Source organism: Capra hircus, chromosome 7 (assembly GCF_001704415.2).
Source record: "Capra hircus breed San Clemente chromosome 7, ASM170441v1, whole genome shotgun sequence".
Classification (NCBI taxonomy): domain Eukaryota; kingdom Metazoa; phylum Chordata; class Mammalia; order Artiodactyla; family Bovidae; genus Capra; species Capra hircus.
The window spans coordinates 45,811,632-45,836,572 of record NC_030814.1 but is presented as its reverse complement, the minus strand read 5'-3'; the positions used below and the strand labels follow the sequence as shown (position 1 = coordinate 45,836,572).

At 41.1% G+C, this 24,941-nt stretch overlaps 1 protein-coding gene across 1 annotated transcript; it reads left to right on the top strand.

Annotated features, from left to right (window-relative positions):
- Positions 18,699–23,531, top strand: LOC108636423 (the record flags this gene model as incomplete). Its single annotated transcript, XM_018051643.1, is given in 2 exon segments — positions 18,699–22,394; positions 22,764–23,531. Coding segments are annotated over 2 exon segments (4,464 nt in total), but the record flags the coding sequence as incomplete, so codon positions are not given.

Here is a 24,941-nt window from a genome sequence, read left to right as displayed (position 1 = left end):
TAAAGAATTCACCTGCAAGGCCGGAGACATAGGAGACATGGGTTTGAGCCCTGGTTCAAGAAGATGCCCTGGAGGAGGAAATGGCAACCCACTCTGGTATTCTTGCCTGAAAAATCCCATTGACAGAGGAGCCTGGCGGACTATAGTCCAAAGGGTCACAAAGAGTCTGACACAACTGAGCACATATGCGTATGTATGTGTTTGTGTGTGTGTGTGTGTGTGTGCATAAGTAAAATAGAACCTTCCACAAACTAGACATCACATTGACTTTGCCACCCTGCCTCTGCCCTCTTTTGTTCCCTGTCTTCCGTGAATATGGCTGAAGTAGGAGAGGTGTTAACTGCCACAGGGATAGGGAAAACAGACAAGGCACCGTCTGTTTCTCCCAAGGAGAAGTCCTTTCTGGCAGAAATATGAGTCAGTTCCAATGTTTTTCCTCTGAAAAGATGAGTCTATTTTCATGATATTGAGTATTTCATAAAATTTTCCTCAAGTAAAGGCAATCCAATTTCACAAATATTTATTACATACCTATGACAGCTTAGGCACAGTGTTTCAACTGTGCAAGGGGGAGTTTATAAAATAAATAAGACATTTTCCCCTGCCCCCTACCTCTAATCACACACACACACGTGTGTGTGTGTGTGTGTGCACGCAGAGAACCAAAAGAGTACAGAGGTTCTCGAAGCTTATTTCCCTCACTGGCAGTATCAGCTTCACCTGGAAATGAAGAAATGCCCATTTCCAGGCCCTGCTTTGATCTCTAGACTCAGAAACTCTGGGGATGGTTCCAAGCATTCACTGTCTTAACAAGGCTCCAGGGGATTCTGATGCACATTCAAGTTTGAGAAAACTTCTACAGCAGAACTCTATACTGACTAGTTCCTGAGAGCGAGGAACTTCACACCCAGGCAACCTCAGTTTCTATCTCAGAGCCAGCATTCATCTGGAGGAAATTCATCAATCTCACTGTGTCTCAGTTTCTAAGCTATATACCTATATGCTACTGAAGCATGCTCTGAGATATACTTGCACAGTCCTGAGAATGTTCCTTGATCACCTTCTATAGTTGTTGCTGTTCAGTCGCTCAGTCGTGTCCACCTCTTTGTGACCCCATGGACTGTAGCATGCCAGGCTTCCCTGCCTTTCACCAGCTCCCAGAGTTTGCTTAAACTCATGTCCATTGAGGCAGTGATGCCATCCAACCATCTCATCCTCTGTTGCCCTCTTCTCCTCCTGCCTTGAATCTTTCCCAGCATCAGCATCTTTTCTAATGAGTCAGCTCTTCACATCAGGTGGCCAAAGTTTTGGAGCTGCAGTATCAGTCCTTCCAATGAATATTCAGGGTTGATTTCCTTTAGGATTGACTGGTTTGATATCCGTGCAGTCCAAAGGACCCTCAGGAGTCTTCTCCAGCACCACAGTTCAAAGGCATCCATTCTGCAGTGCTCAGCCTTCTTTACGGTCCAAATCTCGCATCTGGGGCCTTCCCTGGTGGCTCAGCTGGTAAAGAATCTACCTGCAATGTAGGAGACCTGGATTCAATCCCTGGGTTGGGAAGATCCCCTGGAGAAGGGAATGGCTACCCACGCCAGTAGTCTGGCCTGGAGAATTCCAAGGACTGTATAGTCCCTGGGGTCACAAAAAGTCAGACACGACTGAGTGATTGTCACTAAAATCTGGACTGTACTGACTACTGGAAAAAGTCATAGCTTTCACTATCCAGACCTTTGTCACCAAAGGAAGGGTGACTTAGGATCCCAACTGATGAACTTTGAAATCCACCCCCACACTGGCACAGACACCATGACTCCCTCTGGCTGCCAGCTAATGACTAGGTCCAGAGGGGCCCCTAAGACAGAGCCATCCTAGGAGACAGACACCACTGATGTCCTGCATCACATTGAGACTCTCTAATGTCTCGGCTGAACCTTTCGTAGATTGCATGGCAGTTCATGATTCATTCCACCTTCTATCTCTCTTTCACATTGTCTCATGGCACTGCAACTCTCTCAACCTTCCTGATTCATTCCCTCTTTTTCTTTTACTCAAGTATTGTCCCTAAAATAAAATCCTTGCACATTCAGTCCCATCTTGGTGCCTGTTTCACGGAGGACCCAGACTGATGCACTCATCTCAGCCAATTAACCATTTCAGAGAATTCTGTTCCAAGGACATATCCTCTGCCTTGGAAAGAGTAGACTGATAACTCCATTTATGATTGCCAATCAAAAAGCATCAATCCCACTTTATTAGATTTGTTAGAAGAGGACACACAGAAAAAGGGATCAGGATACACTACCCTAAAATATGCCACTTTGACCTAAGAAATACTTTGGCCTGCATGCAACTGAGAATCAACAGATGCAGAAAGAGTTCTCTGCCCTCATCTTATTCTGCCTAAAAGTAAAGCATAAATCTCTTTTTATGCAGATGGCATAAATTTTCCTTGTGACAGTATACCCCTCCCCCATACCAAGAAGAAGAGGGTGACACATTATTGGAGGCAGAGTCAGCCTGAGATAAGTCTGTACAAACAGACCTCACTAAAACAACTGTTGTCGCCCATTAATTTCATCCCTATACTTCTCCACAATGCACCAGTCTCTGAAGCCCATATCCCTTCTCTTTTGCTAAAAGGATTTATAAGCTCTCAAGCCTAGCCTCTTTGAGTTTCACTTATTTTCTGTGAACACCAGTGCAATTAAACATAAATAAAACTTACATGCTTTTTCTCCTGTTACTCTTTTTTGTTTGTTTGTTTAAATCTCACCCTCCCACCCCCAACTCTTGAACCTAAGAAAAGAGAGGAATAAGTCTTTCTCCCTGACAAATACAAGAGGAGCATTGTACATTTTCAAATTTTAGACCCTGTTTTTAAGAACTAAACTTCTGCTTCATTTACAGTCTGTATCACAGCCACTCTTTCTGAAAATTCTGCTTCTGGTACACACTCTTAGGGTTGTGACCTGATTTTTTCTGTCTTTCCCTTTGTGTCTTCAACGCGAGCCATGGAACCCGCTAAGAGATTTCCCAGGTGCTCACTGATCATCTCTCTGAACCTGTGAACTAGCCTTTCTCCCAAGATTTCCTGACTGCTCTATACATCTGAGTAATCACTTGTTCTTCTCCTCTATCTGAAATGTAATAGTTAAAAGTTCAAGCACTGCTGTTAAACACACTTGACTTTGAATCTATCCCCCAGTAACTGATACCCTTGGACTTACTACTAACAACCTCCCTGAGCCTCAGTTTGGCACCTGACTCCTAGAGTTATGAATAGTATTCAAGGAGAAATCATCCCGAAGGGCTTTACACAGAAGCTGACATCTAGTAAGTGTTCAATACATAATAACTCCTGCTATTATTACCACCATTACTACCCGGACAGACCAAGTACTATTATATCCTTTGAACAGCATCCTTTGTCTTGAAGCAAAATTAATTTCTCAGGTTGTCATCCTGCTCTCAGGGAATGGGGGATCAATACAATTCTAGCTACTAGTTTTCTCTGCTGCTAGTAGGCTAGATGCCCAAGTCCTAAGATGGAGTGCTCTCTTATCTCACAGGGCACTGCACATAGAAGCCCCATCAAACTGGGTATGTGAAAGGTCTTTGAGAAATATCAACTAAAGTCACCTCAGAGCACACAGTGTGTCTTAATTCATCCAGTTCCCTTCAGTGTTCTGTAGGGTACCTGGCACTTAGTAGAGTCAGGAGATGTTGGATGGAGGAGCAATTTGCTGAGTACTTAGGGGAAGGAATGCTTCTTCGATTCTTGAGAGAATTTCAGTATTCAAGATACTCCCAGATATCTCTGCTCATTTTCTGGCTGCACCAAAAGCGAGTGGGGTAATTTACACAAACAGTAATTTGGGGAAAGAAAATGTGCATGCTGCCTTCAACAGCTCCCATTTCTTCTCTCAGTGAGTGCACTGCCTGTAAGAAGCAGGTATTTATCCTCTTCTGCATGCTGTAAATTTGACCATGGGGCTTAGTCAGGAAGTCCACTGGGCTCTTAAGCTAAGATACTTAAGCTAAGTATACTAAGATACTTAAGCTAAGATACTTAAGCTCTGATACCGTTTTAACAATTGTGTGACATTTTTACTTCCATATGCCTTACTGTTTGTCTTAATTCTCACTTTGTTTAGGATCTAAACAGGAAAGAAGGGCCCTGTTTATTAGCCTCCTTTGAAGACTCCCAAGGCAAGATGTGTCAGAAGCCCCAAAATGGGTCTTTTCAAAAAGATACATACAACCCAATGTTCACGGTAGCACTATTTACAATAGGCGGGACATAGAAGCAACCTAAGTGTCCAACAACAGAGGAATAGACAAAGAGGATGTAGCCCATATATAAAATGGATTATTACTCAGGCATAAAAAGAAATGAAACAGCTTCATCTGCAGAAATGTGGACAGAACCAGAAACTGTCATAGTGAAGCAAGTCAAAAAGAGAAAAACAAATATCATATAATATCACTTATATGTGATATCTAGAAAAATGGTAAAGATGAACTTACTTGCACAGCAGAAGGTGAGAGCCACATGTGGAGAACAAACGCATGGATATCAAGGGAGGAAGAAAAGGGTGAGATGAACTGGGAGGTTGGGATTGATATACATACACCACCATGTATAAAACAGGTAATTAATCAGAACCTATTGTATAGAACAGAAAACTCTACTCAATGCTCTGTGGTGACCTAAATGGGAAGGAAATCTAATAAGGAGGGAATATGTGTTTTTGCATAACCGATTCACTTTGCTCTATAGCAGAAAACAGTGTCCCCAAGCATTGCAGCTCCAGAAGTCAGTTGCAAGGAGACCATTTTTCCATGGACTGTGGGGGTGGTGGTTTCGGGATAATTCAAATGCATTACATTGATTGTGTGCTTTATTTCTATTACTCATATATCAGCTTCACCTCAGATCATCAGGCGTTATATCCCAGAGGGTAGGGACCTATTGTAAAGCACCTGTATCTCAATAAAAATTAATTTAAAAAACAAGCTAGCAAACAAACGAAAAAGTCTGCCCTTTGACCCAGATATTCTGAGTCTAGGAATTTAACCAAGGAAAAACTTCAGTAATTTAGTCAAAGATTTCTATAAAAAGTGTCCATCAGTATTTTAAAAACTATAAACGTTATTTAAAAATTAACCAGTGAGTGAGGAATATGCTATTCCCATTGATAAAATGGGATGTAATCCTACCAAATCATTTTTTTCCAAAGAGTGTTAATAACATTGGGAAAATTCTTAGAGAACAATGTGAAGTGGAAAAAAAAATGACACAAACACTATAAATATATGTAGAAACATACACACACAGTTGTTTAGTCGCTCAGTCGTGTTCGACTCTGCAGCTCCATGGGCTGCCGCACACCAGGCTTCCCCGTCCTTCATCATCTCCCAGAGTTCACTCAAACACACACAGAGGCACACTTACATTTAAAAGATATTCTGGCAGTATGTGTTCATCTTCTAGGAACAAACTAGCTTTGCTTATTTTTCCCAACAGAGAAACCCAAGAACGGATGTCTACTATGGCCATTTAGACTGTATCTCATTCCTACAATGATGGAAAAATGGCACCAGATTAAGGAAAGCAAGTCAGAAAGGGTTGAATTCTTCTGATTCTGTCTCCCACCTACTGTCCTGCTATGTCCTTTCCTCCACCTCGGAATCCATGTCTGAAGGAACTGGAATCATTGATCTCCAAGACCCTTTCATGTTCCAACATATGAGGACCCATGATCTTATCACTATAAACTTTATGCTGAATCATTCAAGCCAGTTAAGCTAGAAGGCTGACAATTCTTTAGCAAATCTGATCTCTGTTGTCTAATTAAGTCACCGTAACACCCAATAGGCTAAATGCTGCAGTATTAGTTCTTCTAAACATTTTTCAAGTTACCAGGATGATTTAGAGAAATCATCCATAACTCTGTACTTAACAATTTCCTTTTTCTGTTGCCCTCATTCTTTCTCACAAGTCTTTCTTCTGAAAATAGAGGAGGGAAAAGATGTTGGCTTTCTAATTTTTAAACACATTATCATTTAAAACCCTCAATGACTTTGTAAAAAAAAAAAAAAAGCTTTATGGGATATTTCTTCCTGCAGATGCAAAGGCACTTAAAAAGTCATACAAAAAAAAGGCATATAAAGAAAGAAAATTGGTATCATTTTGTATTTGTTTTTAAAAGAGGGAAAAATAATTATTTCTATTCAGTTGCTCAAGGAAATGCCATCATTCTTAATTTCTCATTGTTTCTTCTACTGACATAACACAACAAAATGATTTAGTTTTTTTGTTTGTTTGTTTGTTTTATTTCTGCCTAATAATTTCCTAAGCTCTAGTTGTTTCAGAAAGATATGACTCACTTCAGGTTGAGGCTTGCTGGATCCTTCCTCTCTGAAATGGGACATTATCTTATGATCACCTCAGCCCATACCTTTCAGATAAAAGAGGGACTTTAATAAAATAGAAATAACCATGACACTCTTTCCAGAAGAGAAGTCTTGTATCTCACTGTGTTTTAATTAAGCAATAAGTTAGATGTCAAGAGCAATTACAGCCTTGAAGGTCAAAGCTTGCTTAATTAAAAAATTGGAAGAGCCTCTCCTTGTTCAACTATTTTGAAAGCACTAGAGACCTATAACATCTACTTGGGGAATCAAAGGAAATGAAGTTGTGGTCAAACAGGCTAATACTTTGCCTTGGAATTCAGACTAATGCTCCCTCCTGCTAGATAGCATTGGCCTCCACACAAGCCCATAAATTTGATACATAAATTGAATGTATGGCATTATGACCCAAGACAGCAAACAGGTAATGTTCTGAAAGTGCTATTAAATGGCAGAGAATTTCAGCTAGATTCTAGGTTTCTGCTGGTGGAAAGCAAATGCTAAAAAATTGTTAAATCTTTGATGGGTCCTTATTCCCAGTATATTTTCATTTTTTCAGGCATGGTCCTAGAAGTGCTTTTATGTTTGGGAACGCATGTAAGAATTAAAGATTTTAAAATTAAAAAAAAAAAAAGAAATCTATCAGGAATTTAATGCAATACACACTCTATAGCCCTCTCCCAAATCAATGAATCAGAAACCCTGGAAATGGGCCCCTAGAATCTGCATTTTACTAAGTCCCCTAAGTGATTCCTATGTACAAAAAATTTGAGTAACTATGGATATAATGTATTTTTTTCTCATTTTATCAGTGAGATGAAATATCTCTGCTAAACACATCTGGGGTCAGAATTACAACCCATGCCTTCTCATTTCACATTCATATTCTTTTCCACCAACCAATCAGACTACCCATGTAGTCTGAACTAGACTTTTTCACATTTGGGTTAAGAGATATGTTTTGAATATTCTTGCCCTAAATGATATTATTTGTCACAATGATTAATAGTATTCCCACATTCAAGTTTTAAATGGTGTTAACCATATTTGAGTATCACAATCCTGAGTACTATTCCTCTCAATCCATTCTATCATCTTGTAATCATATTTTTATCATTAACATTTTCTGCTTCCTTGAATTTTAGCAATCTGAGCTATTCCTGAATTGAGAGACATTCATACCATCTCAAGATATTCCTACCATCATGCTCCTTTTGTAATTGGAACCCCTATTACCTAAATAACAAAAGCACCAAGATATAATTGATCTCAAAAATGTATGCAACCTTGAATTACAGAAAGAATACAAACCTAAGAGTTAGATCTGGTTTCTAATCCTTTCTCAGTCACTAACTCACTTTAAGCAGGACATTTCCCATCTGAGCCTGCATTTTCTCTTTGGAAAAAGAAGAAACAATTCTTAAAAATAGGTTTCTTTTCAGTTCTTTCATGCTGTGAAGGAAAGCAGAAAAACCAGGACCCTATGCTGTCATTAACTCACATTGTTCTTAAGGAGTGTGAACAAGCAGGAGCTGCAAAACTATGTCAAGCTGCCAAAGAAACAACTGTCAATGCATTCTATTATTTGGCTGGAGAGGAGCTCCAGGAATTGTTGAGTTCCCTGTGGTTAGAGGGGAAGAAATGAATGAGCTCCTATAGGAGGTGTTAATGAGGTCCCAGGATTCCTGTGGGAGGGCAAAAGAAACTACTGGGCGGAAATATCTCCAGAGGATGTGGTCCAGGCTTTGCTCTTTCTGCAAAGGCTAAGGGGAGGAGGGAGGAAAAGGCTCTTCAGAGAAGCAGAGAAATTTGATTTGAAGTATAGGAAGCTCCACTTAGAACATGCTATGGCTAAACAACTCAACCTAATTATAGCATTCTCAAGTGACTCGGAAAGAAATGCACGTGTAAGATTGATGTTTCCTCAATAATTCCACAGTTAAGAAAAAAAAAGAGTAATAGAAACACGCCCCAGGTACCTAATTACCAATGAGACCTCATGACATGTTAGGCAAATCTGTAGACCTTTGGACTCTGGATTTCAGTGTCACCTGCCACAATTTAAGCATGCTTTGATGCCTCTAAGACTCCTGTTCTTTCTCATAGATTGGAATTAGTACTGCCTTCCCTGTCTCTCTCAAATGATGGAAAAGGAAAAAAATCAGTATGAGAGGGTATGATGTAGTCATACGAAACTTATTATTCAAAAGGTAAAGACAAAAAAACAGATTCAGGAAATATATCGAATTTCAATCACTGCTCTTTCATTTTCCAGATGGGTGACCTTGCATGTGTTTCATTTGAAATTTCCATTCCTCTGTTTCTTATATAGGGAAAAAAAGATCAGTAAGAAAAGCACTAACTACTTTCCATGATTGTTTTGAAGACTACCTCAGATGAAGTACACTGTCTGTCTTAGGGTATGTCAGAATGAAGGCTATCCATTATATCATCACCACCATCACGGTTCTCATCACCATCATCACTGCTATATCATCCTTACACTCTGCTCACTTACATTGCTCTTATAAGAAAGTATGGAGGACACAAAAGAAAACAAATGTATGATCACTGCTTTGTCTTAGGTAACAGGCTCCTCCTAATGTTCTAGGGATAGAAAACTTGACCCAACTAACCAAGAGCCGAAAGGAGGAGCGTCTAGAGGAGAATTGACAGACAGACCCAGAGCCTTCCTTCCTAGCAGTACAGGTGTGTCTTCATGACTGACTACTTGATAGGTTTACCGTACTGCTAACCGTATCATTTTTCCTATTTATGCCTTTATATAAATTTTTTTACATCCTGTTACATTTTTATTGTGAAGCATAACACAAATACAGATACAGATATTTAAAACATAAGTGGACAATTCAGTATACTAATGTAAAATAAAGGCATATGTAGCCGTAACCCAGGTAAAGCAAGAGACAAAAACAGCACTCCAGAGTCACCCGCTTCCTTCTGCTATATTTCTAATTTAATTCCTTCTCTCCCATAGAAAAAAAACACTCTCCTGAGTTTTATCTTATTCACTTCCTTGATTTTCTTTATCATTTTACTACTTAAGCATGCCTTTCTAAATACTATACAGTTTGGGGATTTTTAAATATTACTGTACTATGTAAATTCAATTTACACACTGTAATTTGCTCATTTAAAGTGTACAAGTCAATGGCTTTAATACATTCACAGAGTTGTATAATCATCACTGAAACCAATTTTAAAAACATTTTCTTCACCCGAAAGGAAAGTCCATACTTATTACCAGTCATTTTCCATTTTCAATCAAATATCCTAGCCCTAGACAAAATAACCTACTTTCCTCATCTACATATAGAATTATTTATTCTGAACACTTCATAGAAGTGCTATCATACAATACACAGCCTTTCACGCCTGCTTTCTGTCACTCAGCAAAATGTCTTTATGGTTCATCCATGATGTAGATGCCTCAGTACTTCATCCCGTTTTATTGTTGAACAATATTCATTTGTATTTCCATATATATTATAATTCTCCTGTCAAGTTACACACATATGTATATACATATAAAAACTATTAGGATTTTGATTGGAATTTCACTGAATCTATAAGACACTTCGGTGATAATTCATATTTTCTGACATAATATTCCAATCCATGCTTATGGTATTTTCCTCCATTTATTTAGCTCTTCATTAAATTTTCTCAGTAATGTTCCACAATTATCTCTACAGGAATTTGGCATATCTCTTTGTAGATTTCATGCTAAGTACTTCATTCTTTTCAAAACTGCCCTAAATGATGTCTTTTTCAAAATTGTATTTTCACAATGTTTAATATTGGTAAACAGAATGAAGTCAGTTTTTGTACACTGATTTTTGTATTCAGCAAATTAGATACAATCTTGAATTCTTTTTATAATAATAATTTATATGCAAATTAATATGCAATAATTTGTATGTAATTTATATGCTATATATTTGTAAATTACAAACTATATATTACATACATTACATATTATATAATGTAAATTATACTATAAATTATATAATTATGTTACAATAACTTGTTGTAATTAATAATAATTTATATGTAAATCTAATAATTTATATGTAAATTATTTTGGATTGTCTACATATGTGATTAAATAATTCTTAATGATGGAAGTTATTTATTTCTAATCCTTATGTCTTTTTTTTCTTGCCTTAATGTACTGATCAGGATACCAGATGCAGTGTTAAGCAGAAGGCATAATATTGGAAAGGCTTACATTGCTTCTAAGGAAATATCAAAGAAAAAAATTCAAGGTTTCACCATTAAGCATGACATCTGTTGTGATTTTTGTAAATACCTTTTATCATATGAAGAACATAACTACTGTTCTTAGTTTACTAGGAATTTTTATCCTGATTGGATGGTAAGCTTTATCAGATTTTCTCCTAATCTATTAATTTATTTTATCCATATTGTTAAATGTGATCAATTACACTGATTTAAAGATAAACAATATGACTTTAGTAAGATAAACTCAGCTTGATTATAATTGCATTATATTTTTTAAATAAATAATGCTGAATTCCATTTGTTAATAGTATTTAATTTAGAATTTATATAGATGTTCTTATATATATTTTGGATTGAAAGTAGTATGATGCTTTCATGATTTAGTATCATGTTTCATGATTATTAGTGTTTTGGGTCTTATCTCCCTCTTGTTGGAGAGAAGCAGGAGCAATCAGTCATGAGTGCTCTATCAATTCAAAAAGTTACTTCAGAGAAACACTGTTTGGCTTTGTTGATTCTATTACATACTCGCAGTTTAAAAAAATTAATTTCTACTGCTATCTTCTCTGCTTTCTTTGTGTTTATTTTACTATTCTTTTTTCTAATGTTTAGCTTCTTAATTTTTAGGCTTTTTTACCTTCTACCATATACACTGATAGGAATGAGCTTCCTTCTAATCTCTGTTTTAGCTATACCCATCAATTTTAAATTGTAGTGCTTTCCTTATTATTCATTTAAAATATATTCTAATATTCATTATAGTCTTTTCTTTAATCAAAAGAATATTCAGAAATATATTTCTTAATATCCAAATATATGTTATTGTCTATTAATTGTGTTGGGGTCACAACAACTGCTCTATGTAATTTCAAACATTGGAATTTATTCAAATTTCCTTTGTGACCATTTTTTATAAATATTCTACACGTGCTTTAAAGAATATATGTTCTACACCATTTGAACTTAATATTCTATTTATAACTACTATGTCAACTTTTTGGGCTTCCCTGATAGCTCAGCTGGTAAAAGAATCTGCCTGCAATGCAGGAGACCTGGCTTCCATCCCTGGGTTGGGAAGATACCCTGGAGAAGGTAAAGGCTACCCACTCCAATATTCTGGCCTGGAGTATTTCACGGACTACATAGCCCATGGGATCGTAAAAAAGTCAGACACGACTAAGCAACTTTCACTTTCATCCTGCACTCAGGACTCTGCCATAATGACACTGTTCAATTTGTCTAGATCCTAACTGATGTTTGATTTAATTATCCTATCAGTTATTAAAAGATATGTATTAAAATTGTCTGATTAGTTTTATACATTTGTCTACATCTCCTTGTATTTCTATTTTTTTCTTTGTCTATTTTGAGAAAGTGTTGATATGTATAAGACTGTTACGTCTTCCTGATGAATCAAACTTTTTAGTATTATGAAATGATCTTATCTCTAGTAAATCTTTTGCTGTAAGTAATTAATATGACCACACTAGCATTCTTTTAGTGAGTGTTTGCCAGTGTAGTTTTTTTTTCCCCTTAATTTTCAGTCTCGATGTACCTTTATGCGTAGAATGCTGAGTTTTTGGAGAAATCCCAAATAAGTTTTTCTTTCCTGTTTTTTAATCTTCATTCTAATCTCTTTTTTTTTTTAACATCTACAGAGTGTTTAGATCCATTAAAAGTAACGTACGTTTCTGTGTGTTTTACATTTTCCTTCCTTGTTCTATGTTCTTTTTACTCTTCTCTGCCTTGTTTTGAGATTTGTTAAGGATTTTATATTTAATTTTTCCATAAGTTTGAAATACATACTCTTCTTCTATTATGTATTACCCCAAAATTACCATTGTTTTTTACTCTCTTCATCCATGAAAAGACTTCAGCATACCTTAATGCCATTTACCTCCTTCACTACTGATATGATACTGCTGTTGGATATGTGATCTCTATATTTTTGCATCCATGAGTGTAATCATTTATGCAATCAATATTCATATAGATTGACCTATAGGCTTATAAGCTTTTACTGCAAACCTCTGAGTTTCAAACTTTCAATTATTTTATATTTTGACAGGCAAAGTTATATAAACTTTATATTACTTATCACCTCCAATAAAATCTGATCAGTATGTCCCAAAGGTCCACATTACTGTCTCTACAGAGAAATGTGTGACTGTTCATTTAAATTGGAATAAAGACTATAAATAGGCTCAAGTCATTTCAGGTCAGGTTTACCTTACCTCAGATAAGTTCAGATCAAATCTTGCTGTTCTTAGCAGGCTTGGGATTTGGAATTGTGGATAAGAGATTGTGGGGCTTCCCTGGTGGCTCAGGGGTAAAGAATCTGCCTGCAATGCCAGACACTTGATCCCTGGGTTGGGAAGATCCCCTGGAGAAGGAAATGTCAGCCCACTCCTGTAGTCTTGCTTGAGAAATCCCATGGACAGAGGAGTCTGGCTGGCTACAGTCCATGGGGCCACAAGAATCAGATACAACTTAGTGACTAAACCACCACCACATACGGTATCAGAGGCAGACTTTACAGAATATCTGGTTTGTAGACACTTCACAAATGCTGTTACTTAATTTATCAGCAAGAATTTTTACATAACACTTTCTTTTTAGCTGGATGGTGGGATTTTGGGGGTACTGAGTCCTTATCATTGCCAGTCCACCAGTCTAATAGGCACACATTCCTGTACCCAACATGCTCTTGCTGGAAAAACTGGAACAATGAGCTTGTGATGCTGGGTTAACTTCACAGACAACAGGTTCAGAGCAGGGGAGGCACCTGAACACACAGAGTCTCAGACTTTGTTACTCTCACATTATCCTGACTCTGAGAGTGGGAAGAAAATATGACAGCTGGATGAAAACAAGAGATTCAAACCAAACAACGAAGGGCAAACGACAGTCAAGGAACAAAAGAAAACCTTCCTCACAGACGAATGATGTGATGAAGATCCTGACAGGACCACTGGAGGGGAAGCAGACAACGGGTGGGAACCAGCATCTACCTGTCTTGAATGGAGATATAAATAATCAGTTTCAGATGGAAGGGCTTTACAGCTTCATAGATTTTATGCAGAAATAAATTTTTTTCAACATGGATTCAACATTTATTACATTAATTATACCATTATTCACATCTCTCTCCTAGAATGGTCCGACATGCATGCATTTTAAAATATGGATTTACAGAACTTCTTTTCATAAATCTCTCTTTTAAAAACCATTAGATATTTTAAAGGGAAAAGCCTTATTCTCTTAGTGGTTTCAAGTTTCCAAGCCCTAAAGAGGAAAGGACTGAAGAGTTAAATCTATCCTTGATAAACTCAACTCACAACATCAAACACTCTTGGAGGTTAAAAGTGAACACTCTCTTTAAGATAATCTCAATGAGACCTAAAGAAATTGTTGCTGCCTTGTACAAGAATTCATTAACTGTATGAGAATTACTCACACTATTTGGAGCCATTAGAAGCAAAAAGACTGAAAAATAAGAAACCAATGCTGAAGCAAAACATCAAAGGATAAAATCACCTAACACTTCAATTGAAGCAGAGAAATGATTGCTTTCTTAAATTCTTGGTGGGAGAATGAAGTGTTATAACCTTTTAGGAAATTAATCTGGAATATTGGTACAAATAAAAAAACAATTTGACACAGCAATATCACTTTTGGGAAATCTAGCCTATAAAAACAAAATTGCCAGTACATGACATTCTGCATACATACATAATGTTTATTCTTTCAACAAGCATTTATTGAAGACCTACTCTGTGCCCATCATGAAAGACAGGCAAAGGTTCTGCTCTTACAAAGCTTGCATTCCAAGGGACAGAGAGGGATGATAAATATATAAGGAAAAGTATACTAGATAAATGTTATCTAGAGACTAAATAGAATGATGTGATGATGTGCAACTTTGAAATGGGTGATAAAGAAAGGACCTTCTAAGCAGGTGACATTTAAGGTGAGACTTGACCAATAGGAATCTGGCCTTGAAAAACTGCAATAATGTTTATACTTGTAAAATCTGAAAATAACCTGAACTGAAGCAACAAAGTGATGGTTAGATTAATTACCTTATGGAATGTCATATGTCTACTAAAATAATGCCTAAATAGAATTGCAAACTTAAACATACCTTAAAATTTAATTTCTCATCTTGCTTTTAAAAATTCTGCTCAATTTGCAGTCTGTCTCCTTGAATGTATGGTGACTCTTCCATGAGTTTTTAGGATAAAAGCCTTGGTACCATCCTTGACTCTGCATTTTGTTTTACAACCCATATCTGATCCCTCAGCAAATCTGGAAACTCAACCTTGAAAATCTATCCAGAATGCTGTCACTTCTTGCCACGCCTACTTCCACCATCCTGTTCCAACCTCTCCTTCCTAGATTATTATAACGGCCTTCCAACTGGGCTGCCTTCTCAGACCCTTGTTACCTTTCAATCTGTTCTCAGCACAGCAGCCAAAGTGATACTGTTAAATGTCAATCATGGCGTGCTATTTCTTGGATCAAAACCATTCAGTCTCTTTCAGAGCAAAATCCAAAGTCCTTACAAGGACTTTCAATGCCAAGCAGGAGCTGTTCCCCATCAGTACTCTGACCTCCATCCTTTCTAATCCATCCTTCCATCAGTCACTTTGCCCCAGTTGTTACTTGAACATGCAAGGACACTCCCACCACAGGGACTGGGTACTTACTCTTCCCTTTCCCCGAATATGATGCTCTTCCCACTGAAGTCCTCACCAGTTACATCAAAATGCAACCATCAATACTTCTAACCCCACCTCTTACTTTATTTCTCTCCTTACTATGTATTTTACTCAATTTTACTGTACATTGTCTCTCTCCCCATTATTAGACTACAAGTTCTAGGAAGGCCAAGTTTTGGAGGCGGGGGGGGGGGATTGTTTTTTAAAACTTCATTTTATATTAGGGTACAGTCGATTAACAATGTTTTGATAGTTTTAGGTGGATAGCAAAGGGACTCAGCTATATATCCATTCTCTCCTAAACTTCCCTCCCAGTCAGGCTGCCACATAACATCAGAACACCCTTGATGGTTATCTGGGGCTTCCCAGCTGGCAACAAGTGTAAAGAACCCGCCTGCCAATGCTCCTGCATATAAGAGATGTGGGCTCAGTCCCTGGGTGTGGAAGATCCCCTGGAGGAGGGCATGCAGCCCACTCGATTCTTTCCTGGAGAATCCCATAGACAGAGGAGCCTGGCAGGCTACAGTCCAGAGAGTCACAAAGAGTCGGACATGGCTGAAGCAACTTAGCCTGGCATGGCACATTGGTTATCCATTTTAAATATGTTTTTTAAAAGACATTCACAAAATTAAATTGATATATATGTACATATGTATGAGTTCATAGATTCTTGTGGGAGAATATAAGTCAGACTATTCACATTGATTCCCTCAAGGGAGTAGAAGTAGAGGCAATGAGGCAGTTCACTATGGCTTTTCCTTAAGCATTTATGAATTAATGGACCTCTTATTATAAGGGTTACATTTGTGACCTTTTGAAAAAAAGCATTATAATTTAATTATACATAAAACCCATTGATAATAGCAAGAAAATGGACTTAAACTCCTCAGATTCAAAGAGTAACACATTTATCTATTTTACCATTTTTATCTGTAAAAACTGGACTCACATGAACATTCAGGATTGGTAGTTATTCACATAATCAAAGATCTGGGAATTTCAGTGGATTCTGGACTTCGCAGAGCTAGAAGCCATGCCAGGCTGCTTCAGTAAAAACATAGCTCCTGCATCACGACTGTAATCTAAATAAAGATTGAACAAATCAACCCTCATCCAGAGGGGTGTGTGTCATATTCTGATTAATATTGGCATGAGAGAAGTGAAGTTGCTCAGTTGTGTCTGACTCTTTGTGACCCCATGGACTATAGCCTACCACGCTCCTCTGTCTATGGGATTTTCCAGGCAAGAGTACATTTCCTTCTCCAGAGGATCTTCCCAACCCAGGGACTGAACCTGGATCTCTTGCATTGTAGGCAGACGTTTTACCATCTGAGCCACCAGGGAAGTCCATAATATTGGCATTAGGGAAGCATTTAAGAAGACTGAAAACAAACAAAATACCATGTGTATACAGTCTTTTCTTATTTTTTTTTTTTTTCCAAATGAAGCGGTATCAGAGACAAACAGAAACATAGATAAAGAGGGTGTGGGGCTGAACAGCAGGCTCTTTGGCCTTCCCTGGGTAGTCTGAGACAGCTGAATGGAAGATTTAGAGGTCTGTGGAACCAGAAAGTTTACAAATCATGATGTGGGCAGGGTGAAGAGTAGAAATTCGCAAATAAAGGGTGAATTCACTAATAAAGTTGAAGAAATGCTTGAAATAAATAAGACAAGATAAGTGTCTTCAACTATTTTAAGAAGCAAGTTGACTTTTATGTGAGCAGATGGTAAAGCATCTGCCTGCAATGCGGGAGACCTGGGTTCGATCCCTGGGTTGGGAAGATCCCCTGGAGGAGGAAATATCAACCCACTCCAGTAGTCTTGACTTCCCTGGTGGCTTAGATGGTAAAGCATCTGCCTACAATGTGGGAGACCCGGGTTCAATCCCTGGGTTGGGAAGATCTGGAGAAGGAAATGGCAACCCACTTCAGTATTCTTGCCTGGAGAATCCCATGGACAGAGGAGCCTGATAGGCTACAGTCTATGGGGTTGCAAAGAGTCGGACATGACTGAGCGACTTCATTTTCACTTTCACTTTCCAGTAGTCTTGCCTGGAAAATTCCACAGACAGAGTAGCCTGGTAGGCTACAATCCACAGGGTCACAAAGAGTCAGACAAGACTGAGAGACTTCACTGTTAGGCAGGGTGGTCGGCTCAATGAGGTGCATAACAGCTCCGGGGACCTGAGTCATGTTTCCTGTTTTCTTGAAGAACATTCCTTAACCAAATAAGGAAAGATTTCTATATGCGATAGCATAAGGAAGGCGTTGCATGAGCTCATTCTGCCTGTCCAATCAGGTATCGCCAAGTACCCTGTAACTGAGACAAAGAGCTGACCGTATATAAACCGCCATACTGCTTTGTTCGGGGCTCTCGTCTGATTCCGCTGTGTCGCATGAGGCTTGAGCCCTAGCGCGCTAGAAATAAAAAATTCCCTTCTTGCCTTTGCATCACCACGGTGGACTTGTTCGCTCTCTCGGTTGGTTTGGAGATACGGGCTCAGTGCATAACATTTGGGGGCTCGTCTGGGATCTCCGGCCTACCGGGGAGGACAACTCTCCTGGTAGAAGGGAATAATCTCATTAGGAGTTGAGAGCTCTGAGCACCGGTGCTAGCAGCGCAGAGGCCTAGATTAAGTCCAGGGCCCAGTATCGTACTGGGGAGGCATCTAGGTGTAAAGTGAAGAGGCAAGCCCAGCGTAAGGCTGGGTCCCCGGTAGTGAACCGGGAGGGCAGCTGGCACTGAGGACGTCCTGATGGTAAGACACTTGCAAGTAGAGAAGGGGTCTCTAGTGCTATAAAGGAGACTGAAAGTAATATTGAGAGTTGGAATCTGTTTGTTGTGTCATTTCTGTGACTCTGTGTGCCGGCACTGTTCGTGTGAGTCTTGTTGTCATTGTCTGTGTTCTCTGTACCCATGGGGCAATCTACTTCTACTCCACTGTCTCTGATGACTGACCATTTTTCTGATTTTAAGTCTAGAGCTCAGAATCTTTCGTTACTGGTGAAGAAGAGCAAATTGGTGACTTTCTGTTCCGCCTAGTGGCCCACCTTTGACGTCGGATGGCCACAAGAGGGAACCTTCAATCCCCAAATTATCCAGGCAGTTAAAGAGAGGGTGCTTACCCCTAGTCCTGCCAGGCACCCAGACCAGACTCCCTACATTCTGGTCTGGCAGGATCTAGTGAGAAACCCGCCGGAATGGCTTAAACCCTTTGTTCTCGCTCCTTCTAAACCTCCTAAATCTCCCCGTCCCTCTTCCCCGACTCCAACCTCGTTAAACCCACAGGTACTAGTCATGAAAGCTTCTGAAGAAACAGAAGAAAAACAGGATGAAAAACGACCTAAGCCAGTGTTCCAGGAATCTTCTTCTCTGTATCCTAATCTGATTGACCTGGAAACCGAGTTGTTCCCACCCCGATACGCGGATCCACATACGCCCTTGCTTCCACAGGTTCCACAAGTTTCATCGGGAGAAGCCCGGAGGAGGGCCGAGCCCTCGGCTCCTCCTAGGGAAGGGGGCCCTGCCCAGGGAACTCGGGGAAGAGCAAGGGAATTGGCCAGTGCAGCGGAAGAAGAAGGCCTGGAAATTCCCTCCTCCACTGTTCACACGTTTCCAGTCCAGGCGGGGCCAGCCAGAGAGGGCGGGGAATGGACATATCAGTATTGGCCTTTTGCCACTAGTGATTTGTACAACTGGAAGACTCAAACTCCCTCTTTCTCTGAGAAACCGCAGGGTCTTATTGATCTTTTAGAATCTATCCTCTTTACTCACAATCCCACTTGGGATGATTGTCAGCAACTGTTACAGGTACTTTTTACTACAGAAGAGCGTGAACGAATCCTGTCAGAAGCCCAGAAAAGTGTGCCAGGGGTAGATGGGAGGCCCACAATACAGCCTCACCTCATTGAAGAGGGGTTCCCCTTGGTGCGACCCAACTGGGACTTCAAACGCGCTGAAGGTAGGGAGCATCTCCGAGTGTACTGTCAGACTCTAATGGCTGGCCTTAGAGCAGCCACCAGAAAGCCAACTAATTTGGCCAAGGTAAATTCAGTGAGGCAAGAGCCAAATGAGAGCCCGGCAGCCTTCCTTGAAAGGATAATGGAAGCTTTTAGACAGTATATTCCTATGGACCCACAGGCAGATGAGTCTCGAGCAGCAATTATGCTAGCATTTGTGAATCAGGCAGCCCCCAATATTAGGAGAAAGTTACAAAAGAAAGAGAGGTTGGGTGAACAGTCCCTGCAAGATCTAGTGAGGGCAGCAGAGAGAGTTTTCAATCATAGAGAGACCCCAGAGGAGAGAGAGGACCGCATTAGAAGGGAAGAAAGAGAATTTAGAGCTGAAGAAAACCATAAGAACCAAAAAGAGCTGGCTCAGATATTTTTCGCCAGAATTGAAAACAAAAATAGGTTCCAAAAAGGGAAAAAGCTAGACTCAAAGACTGAGGAAAAACCTGCAAGGCGCAAGCTTGAAAAAAACCAATGTGCATTTTGTAAGGAGATTGGACACTGGAAAGATAAATGCCCCAAGAAAAACCTAAAAGAGGGGCCCAAAAATCCCAAGAACGAGACTCCCTCTCCTGACAGTCACATGCTCTATGCGGCTGAGGATAGTGACTAGGGGGCTCAGGGCTCGACGCCCCTCCCTGAGTCCTGGGTAACTATAAATGTGGAGGGGAAACCGGTTGGCTTCATGGTGGATATGGGAGCTCAATACTCAGTCTTAAACCAAAGAGATGGACCCATGTCTAAGAAAAGTAGCTGGGTGCAGGGAGCAACCAGGACTAAGCGATATGGATGGACTACAAAACGGCATGTGAACTTGGGGACCCACCAAGTGACCCATTCCTTTCTGGTGATACCTGAGTGTCCAGCGCCCTTGCTGGGAAGAGATTTACTGTCTAAAGTAAATGCCCAAATTCATTTTGACCACAGGCAAGTGTCAGTTTTAGATGGAACCAGGCATCCTCTTCAGGTCTTGTCTCTGGCATTAAAGGATAAATACAGACTGTACTTGCTAGAGGCCCCAGCGACAATAAGTCCCGAAGTACAGCCATGGGTTCAGAGATACCCTCAGGCCTGGGCTGAAACAGCAGGAATGGGACTGACCAAACAGAGGCCCCCTATTATTGTGGAACTGAAAGCCAGTGCCACACCGGTGAGAGTGTGGCAGTATCCCATGAGTCAAGAGGCTCGGCAAGGAATTACTCCTCACATACAACGCCTCATAGACGCTGGGGTCTTGAGAAAGTGCCGGTCCCCATGGAACACTCCCCTGCTTCCCGCAAAGAAGCTTGGGGGAACTGATTTTAGACCAGTTCAAGACCTGCGAGAAGTCAACAAACGGGTGAGTGATATTCATCCTACGGTTCCTAACCCTTATACATTGCTAAGCAACTTGCCACCAAGCTACGTTTGGTATACTGTTTTAGATTTAAAAGATGCCTTTTTCAGTCTGCCTCTTGCCCTTGCAAGCCAAGAGATCTTCGCCTTTGAATGGCAGAAAGACGGTGGTCAGACTCCTGTGCAGCTGACGTGGACTCGCTTACCACAGGGTTTCAAAAACTCACCCACGTTGTTTAACAAGGCCTTGGATGAAGACCTCCGTGAGTATTGGGTTGAACACCCTACCATTGTTTTATTACAATATGTTGATGACCTTATGCTGGCAGTGACTATGGAAAAAGAGTGCCAAGAGGCAACAGGTGACCTTCTCCAAACCTTGGGGACTTTAGGTTACAGGGCCAGTGCCAAAAAGGCCCAGACTGCCAAGCAAGAGGTTACATACCTCGGTTATAAGATAAAACAGGGCCAGAGGTGGCTAACACAGGCTATGAAAGAAACCATCCTCCAGATCCCTGAGCCGGCCAACACTAGACAAGTGAGAGAATTTCTGGGAACTGTGGGATATTGCCGATTATGGATCTTGGGGTTTGCAGAAAAGGCCAGGCCCCTGTATGAAGGGACCAAAGAAAACAAAGACTGGAAATGCACTGAGTCAATGAAAACGGCCTTTCAGGAGCTCAGGCGTGCCTTGCTGGAAGCTCCTGCCCTTGCCCTTCCTGACCCATCTAAGCCTTTCCAATTATTTATAGATGAAAGGTGAGGGATAGGAAAAGGGGTACTAACACAGAAGTGGGGACCTTGGAAGGGTCCTATAGCTTACCTTTCCAAGAAATTGGACCCAGTGGCAGCCGGATGGCCACCTTGCCTCCGAATCATCGCGGCCACCGTGCTCCTAGTCCATGATGCTGATAAACTGACTTATGGACAGAGACTCTTGGTCTACACTCCTCATGCTATAGAAAGAGTTCTGAAACAACCCCCGGGGAAATGGATTTCCAATGCCCGCTTGACACATTACCAGGCCCTGCTACTTGACACCTCACAGATTCATTTTCAAAAGCCCTGCACTCTAAACCCGGCTACTCTTTTGCCCAATCCGGAGGGGGATAGCCCCCTCCACGATTGCGATGAGATACTGGCCAGGGTAATGGCAATACGGAAGGACTTAACAGATACACCACTGGATAACAGTGAGCTAATATGGTTTACAGATGGAAGCAGTTATGTAAAAGATGGACAGAGACGGGCGAGGGCCGCAGTGGTAGATGATTCTGGATGGACGATATGGGTGGAGATTCTTTCCCCAGACACCTCAGCACAAAGAGCAGAGTTAATTGCCCTGATTCAAGCATTAGAGAGAGCTAAAGGAAAAAGAATAACTATTTTTACTGACAGTCGCTATGCTTTTGGCACGGTACACATCCAGGGCCCGATATATCAGGAACGGGGGTTTTTGACAGCTGAAGGAAAAGAGATTAAAAACTTGCCAGAAATCCATCGACTTCTGGAGGCTGCGCAGTTGCCTCGGGCTGTGTCAATAGTACATGTACCTGGACATCAAAAAGGGGACAGCCCCACAGCACGAGGAAATCGTGCCACAGATCTGGCGGCTCGAAAAGTGGCTAATGAAGATTTCATCGCTCCGGTGTTGGCGATCGGACTTCCACCCCCAGGTATGGGAACTTTGCCCCCAACCCCTGAGTATTCATCCACAGACCTTGCCTGGATCCAGAAACGTCCCTACCTCCAACAAGGAGAGGATGGATGGTACCGAGACTCCGATCGTTACTTGATACTCCCTGCTCAGTTGGGATGGCAACTGTGTGAGCATCTACACTCGTCTACTCATCTGGGAGAGAAAAAGACTCTGATGCTTTTTCAAACTGCGCGCCTGCGATTCCCCCGGCACCAAACAACTGTGAAGAACATAGTACATGTTTGTAAGGCATGTCAACAGATGAGGCCAGGAAAGAGGCAACACGCAGGGCTGAGGTATCGGGGAGAAGGGCCAGGGCAGCACTGGGAAATAGATTTCACCGAGGTAAGGCCAGGCAAGTATGGTTACCGGTACTCGTTAGTGTTGGTAGATACCTTCTCAGGGTGGGTAGAAGCTTTTCCTACTAAGGGAGAAACTGCAATGGTAGTGGCTAGAAAGATTTTAGAGGAAATAGTTCCCAGGTTTGGCCTGCCGGTGACTGCTGGCTCTGATAATGGACCTGCTTTTGTGAGCCAAATAGTTCAGAACTTTGCCCGGGCTCTAAGGACCAAATGGAAATTACATTGTGAATACAGCCCACAGAGCTCAGGGAAAGTTGAAAGAATGAGTCGGACCCTAAAAGAAACTTTAACTAAATTGGCTATAGAGACTGGCAGGGACTGGGTGACTCTCCTTCCCTTCACCCTCTTTCGGGCACGTAATACTCCTTATCAGCTTAATCTGACCCCATTTGAAATTCTGTATGGGCGACCTCCCCCTGTATGTCCAATATTTGAAGGAAAGAAACTTCCACCTCCTATTTTGGGGCAATTCCAGGAGGCTTTGATGGCTTTGGGCAAAGTGCATTCTCGCATCTGGAAACTGCTCCGGGAAATACATGAGGGTCAAAACAAGGGGACTATCCCCTCACATAACATCAGCCCTGGAGATTGGGTGTGGGTCAAAAGGCACCACACCAAGGCACTAGAACCTAAATGGAAGGGTCCTTATGTTGTTCTTCTTACCACCCCAACTGCCCTAAAGGTCGACGGTATCGGGCCTTGGGTGCATTGCAACCACGTACGCCCAGCCACTTCAGCAGAGCAGGAAGACGCTAAAAAGAATGGGAAGCGTCTCTGCATCCGCCCAACCCCCTGAGGCTGAAGCTCCGGCATCGTCGACAGGACCAAGGCAACTCGTCTGGACCATCTTATGGATGACCATGTTACTCTGCTCCAAAGCTGCCAGCGTGAACCCACACCAACCCGTCAAAATCACCTGGAAACTGCAAAATGGACTAACACGTGAGATGCTTAACTCCACCACCGCAATACATCCACCAAATACTTGGTTGCCAGACTTATACTTTGACCTTAAGCCGGTGGTAAATGTACCTTGGAAAAGGGGCTACCTCCAGAATCATGCATTCTGGGCATGTCCAGGTGCACCCAGGCACAATTGGAAGATCTGTGGGGGGATACAGGACTCCTATTGTAAATCTTGGGATTGTGTAACTTCTAATGATGGGTCGGAGACTCCAGGGTATAGACGGTGGGATGTAGGAATCGGGACTTGCTTAACTTCTCATTTGTAGGACCCGTACCTCCGTACTCCGATTGGGAAAAGGATCATAACTTTGCCCAGGTAAAAATAAGGTTTAACATTGACAAAGCAAAAAAAAAAAAAAGAGAAGGCCTGGGTCAATGGGATATCATGGGGACTTCAGACCAGAAATGACCTGACTACTTATAACGGGATCATTGTTGTGAGTCAAGTTTTAGAACCGGTACAAATGTATAGTATCTGTCCAAACCCCGTTGAACAGGTCCATGCAACTCTCTACCCGACAACCTCCCTACCTACATCCCAGGGACCAACAAAAGACCCAGAGGCGGGCCCCCTTGCTAAACTTGGACAAACAGATCCACTATGGAAATTAGTAAAGGCAGCTTATGCTACCTTAAATCAAACTCATCCTGAGGCAACTAAATCCTGTTGGTTATGTTACAACTTAATTCCCCCTTATTACGAGGCAGTAGGCCTCAATGCCTCTTACAACCTGGCCAACAGCACCGATCCTCCCCAATGTCAATGGGGAGAATGAAAAGTAGGCCTTACAATGAGAGAAGTGTGGGGAAAGGGACTATGTATGGGCAAAGTGCCGCCAGACAGATCCTCATTGTGTGCCCTTACTGTTGAACTCATGAGTTTGCCTGTAGCCAGGTGGTCAGTTCCACAGATGGGAGGATGGTGGGTGTGCTCTCACACTGGGTTGACTCCCTGTGTACATAGCTCCATTTTTGATCCTAAAAAAGAATTTTGTGTTATGGTGGCTGTGATACCAAAGATACTGTATCGACCAGAAGAAGCTGTATATGATTATTGGGCCCACAAATTGACTCTTAATCAACAAGAAAGAGCTTATAAAGTTAAGAGAGAGCCCATTACTGCCATAACCATAGCAACTATGTTTGGTCTGGGAATAGCCAGGGCCGG